This window comes from Meleagris gallopavo, chromosome Z (genome assembly GCF_000146605.3).
Source record: "Meleagris gallopavo isolate NT-WF06-2002-E0010 breed Aviagen turkey brand Nicholas breeding stock chromosome Z, Turkey_5.1, whole genome shotgun sequence".
NCBI classification, from domain to species: Eukaryota; Metazoa; Chordata; class Aves; order Galliformes; family Phasianidae; genus Meleagris; species Meleagris gallopavo.
The window spans coordinates 59,313,370-59,317,887 of NC_015041.2; the positions used below are offsets into that span (position 1 = coordinate 59,313,370).

Here is a 4,518-nt window from a genome sequence, read left to right on the forward strand (position 1 = left end):
TTTCTTTTTTTTTTTTTTTTTTAAAAAAAGAGTTTACTGCAGAGTATTCATATAGCAGATATGTATCAGAACCAATTCTCTCCATTTCTATTTGTACATAGGAGCAAAATACCATTTGGCCAAGACTATGGATGTATTTACACAGATATGCAAGTGCCATGCAAAAAATAAATTAAAGAACAGATACCAAAACATACAAGTAATAAAACTATTGAAGGTAGATTTTCTTAGAAGTATTTTTTATAAACAATTTATAATACTTTCGATCCCCCTTTCTCTTTTTGACAGTCACAGTTGCAAAGCTGTGGCTATACATCAAGGATTTCTTCTGCAGTGCCTCCGCAACGTAATCTGTAGCGTCCTGTCCTCCAGCTAATAGTAGGGTCCCACAGAGCAGACAGGAAAATATAAATTGTCATGGATTCTCTGATGAACCAAGCGACTGCATAATCAAGTTTAGAAAAACATAAAGCACCACCCTAGGAATACAAAAACAAATATTTAAGCATACTAACCATGGGGTTTTGAAGTAATGTGAAACATTTGTATTACAGATAAATCTATTCTAATGCTTAATATACTGTTTCATATTATCAAATTAATTATTTAGAAGTAGTTTTTCTCAATATGATTTTTCAAGATATGACTACCCACACGTTAAACATGAGATACTTGGTAGAATGAACCCAGAAGGTTCAAAAAGTGACTTGTATGCAAAGCAAAAGACAAAGAGTCACAATTTCAATTTATTTTCTTTTGAAGCTTTGTAAAACTGTGTTGAAAGCAGGCATTAAGTTTATGCCACAGACCCCAGAATAGCAGCACCTAGAGAGTAGGCCACCACACATTTTCAAGGGAGTGAAATTAGAAGAACCAAGCTTTTGGCTAATTCCATAGAAAAAAAGATTAAAAAACATTTACAGACAGCCCTTCTGAATTTAATATTCCTTTGAGATTTACCAGCTACATGCAGAGCTACACACTGAAGAGGCTTTAGAAGAGGAAGAACAGGTACAAAGTTATTTTACTGCACCATGTACATATCATGCAGTAGTTGCAGTAATCAGAGAAACGACTGTTAAACCAGTGTTCTGCCTGATCAGTAGAACTAGCCTTTCCTTCTAGGAATTCTTAAAACTACAAAGAGAATGTTTTTCAGTATGATGAGAATTAGTTCATAATTTGTACACATAAGTAACTGTGAATCAGATTTAGATGGAATAGGGTCACAGTAGACAGAGTAGCCTCAAGAACTACAGCATCAGAAAAGCATATATTTCTCTGATTTGTGTTATCTTTCAATATAGAAGGTTTTACTGAGGACTCCCTTCTTCCAGTGACGAGGAGGTTTTATTTTTGACATCAGATTATACCCAGTATCAAAATACAGAAGAAATACATTTAAGTGTACATAAACTGTACACATAAGCTTCAAGATACAAAAGACAGAACAATTAAAGATAAAAAACTACTAAAATTTCAGAGCTGCTGTTCTTGTACTTTTTAAAAAAAAGCTTAGAGTTCTGGATATGCTTAAATATAGCAGACTAGAAACACAAATGCAAAAATGTGAAAGGGAGACAGAAGTCAACTTGCAGAGGCTAATTAGAAGTAAGTGCACAAAGAAAGTAAGATCACAACTAAGCACACCTTTCATGCTACTTTAAGTGAAGTTAGCAGGTGGGCAGAGGTACAGGATTTGACCTAGCACTTCCTTGATGATATCAAGAGAAGTATCTTGTTACTTTAATCACATTTATCTGTTGTTCAATAAGTTGGCACTAGCAGGTTTCATAACCTCTGATAAGAAACATGACATACCTGAACACCTCTTAGTTGAATGTAGTCAAATATAAACCACGCCAAGCAGTGACACATAAAAAACACCATTATATCCCATCTGAACACATGATGAGCTGCCCAACCAATAACCAGACTGGCAACAAAGCACTCTGAAATTGGCTCACATATTATTGTGGCAGGTAACATATTAATTCGCAGTTTGGCCCATCTAGGAAAGAAACAAAACAGTTCAGACTACATGTCATTTCTTATGACTTCTTCCCCAAACTCATCAGGTGATGAGCCATGTTTTTTAATTTACACTTTCAAATTAAACATGGCAAAAAAAAAATTACCCTTTCAAAAACACTATGTAAAACATTTAATAGGTAACCAGTTTCTTTTTGTTGCATTTTTTCTTTTTTAGGTTTTTAGTCTTAAAAAAAAACCTACTCATGCATGAGTCTCATTTCCTTGGAAAGTCAGCACCTCTAGCCATGCACTGAAACGATAGCATTCTTGCCATTATTAACAAATTAGTTTGAGAAAAGTATTCACTCCATTTTCAGGTTAATCACATCAGAAACAGGTAACAGGAATGGAAGGAAGAGGAAGCAAGAATTAAAATCTTACCTGATCATTCTGGATTGAAACTGAGAAATAGAATATGAACCAGAGTTTTGCATTGCAACTTGTGTGGCCATTGCAAATTTCCACCCTCTGAAAAATAAATATATATTATGAAAAGCATGCAAATAAGAAATGCAAAGAACAGCTATAGAACAAGCATTTTAAGAATTTTATTAAGCTTTGATATTTTCTTTAGTATATATTCTATATTATTACAATGCGTAAGAGCAAAAAAAATAAGTACACTTTTACCAAATCTCTTGCTTAGAAGATAGTAAATATCTCCTGAACAATATACCTAATGTTCTCTGAAACATTCTTCTACAGCAGTTGATGTGGGCTTGAGTATCTCTCTCCAAGGATTGACAGAAGAAAGCACATGTCATAAGCACGCTTGGTGCGCATACATGAAGTTGACCTGACTGCCTACATGTATAGCATGTAACACGTGAAAACAGTTACAAACTGTATTTCAAACAAAAGCTTGCTTCAGTGGTCTTACCGGTCAGCTATTGCTTTGGCCATAAAATAATCTTCAGCAATATACTGTGCAAAAGCTATCAATCCCCCGGCTTGGTCCAAGACATCCTTCCTCATCAAGCACGACATTCCTGTTACACACTTAAAGCCAGTTAAATTTGCTGAAATATATGACCTTGGATGTGAAGTTCCAAAATAAACCTGCAAAAAACAAGATAAGGCTTTTAAGCTCTACGTGTAGTTATGCCATTACTACTGACAACTCTCTCCTCTCTATGTATTCGAAAGAGAAAGAATTGTAAACACAGCCAATAATGATCCTATATTCTTTACCACCCAAGTAAGAAGTCTAATCTAACACTAAATCTGAGAAATCTAATAGATGTGGACTCTGTTTCTATGGATTTAATATACAGCTTGAATTTTTATATTGAACTGCCATATTTTATTCGATACTAAATTTCTAATTTAGGCTGTTTTCAGGTAATACACATAGTAAAACTCAAACTATTAATCACTCAAATAATTAATTATTCACTTACAGCTGACAGACATACTGTCTCATTCTTCTTAACTAAAGCAGTAAAGAAGCGAAGAATTTTTGTTTAATGTACCAGCAAGATGAAATAGCCAAAACACTTCAGACTAAAAAAGTTTTAAAAATACAAGATCCAGTAACATAAAGCCAGCAGTTTCCTAGAAAAAGATAGCCAAGGCTGAGCACTAGCATCTTAGTGCTATTCATCCTATTGATGGTGGTACTAATACATCAGCTTATTCAATAGAAGGCATGGTGACCTTGCGGTCAGTGTACCTTGTGGTACACTGGAACTAGAAGCAAAAAGTTCTTCCAGGAGCATAGAAGCAGTAATTAGAATGCTATTTAGCAAGCAGCAATAAGAGTTCTGTGTTATACCCTCTTGCTCTCTTCTTTTAAGAAAATCAATTCAGACTTTGTTTCAAAAAAAAAAAAAATTCACTCAGGGTACTGTCTCTCTACTGAATTTCTCTGCACTTTTTTTCCCTCACATTTTTGCCTTTGACTATTAGAATAGGACCAAAATGCCTTATTTATGCCAGCTTAGAGTAAAAAGAAATTATTAAATTATTTGTCTTCAGATACGAGGAACAGACAAAACTCAATCTCCTCTTCTACTGGGAACAACTTACTGAGAATGGAGAGAGGGAAGAATAGGACAGATAACATTAAGTGATACGAAGATAGTGGACAGGAATTAACTCTTCATCTTCTCTTTCTAAACAAGCACTAGGAGACATAAAATAGCCCTACAGAAGAGTTCAGAGTTAAGAAGGCAGTGGTGCTTGTAATATAGATCTACAGAACTTCCTGATACAGACAGGTAAGATGCAGGAGATTTACACAGATTCAAGTAGAAAATGTAAAAGTTAGTGTAAGAAAAGAGTACTTCCTACAGGGTGCATCTCAGCTGAAAATACTGGAAAGCTGAGAGAGTATTAAGGGAAAGCAGAACATACACCTTGATTAGGTCCTGTTCCAAAGATTCTGTTTATAACCTCTGGAAATAAGATACTACTGTGAGCAGGTCTTTTCTCTAACTTAGTCATTTTTATTTTCCTAGTTAAAGGTCAACAGAGTTCACAGCT

The 4,518-nt window shown here is 34.7% G+C and overlaps 1 protein-coding gene across 1 annotated transcript in view; it reads right to left on the reverse strand.

Annotated features, from left to right (window-relative positions):
• UGCG (UDP-glucose ceramide glucosyltransferase) overlaps positions 1 to 4,518 on the reverse strand; it is a 26,360-nt gene continuing 21,842 nt past the window's right edge. Inside the window, exons 4-7 of the mRNA XM_031557448.1 lie at positions 2,915 to 3,123; positions 2,416 to 2,502; positions 1,822 to 2,011; positions 1 to 479 (exon numbers count right to left, since the gene is read on the reverse strand). Coding sequence (XP_031413308.1) covers positions 309 to 479; positions 1,822 to 2,011; positions 2,416 to 2,502; positions 2,915 to 3,123 — 657 coding nt within the window. The 3' untranslated portion in view covers positions 1 to 308. The remainder of the gene's footprint in view (positions 480 to 1,821; positions 2,012 to 2,415; positions 2,503 to 2,914; positions 3,124 to 4,518) is intronic.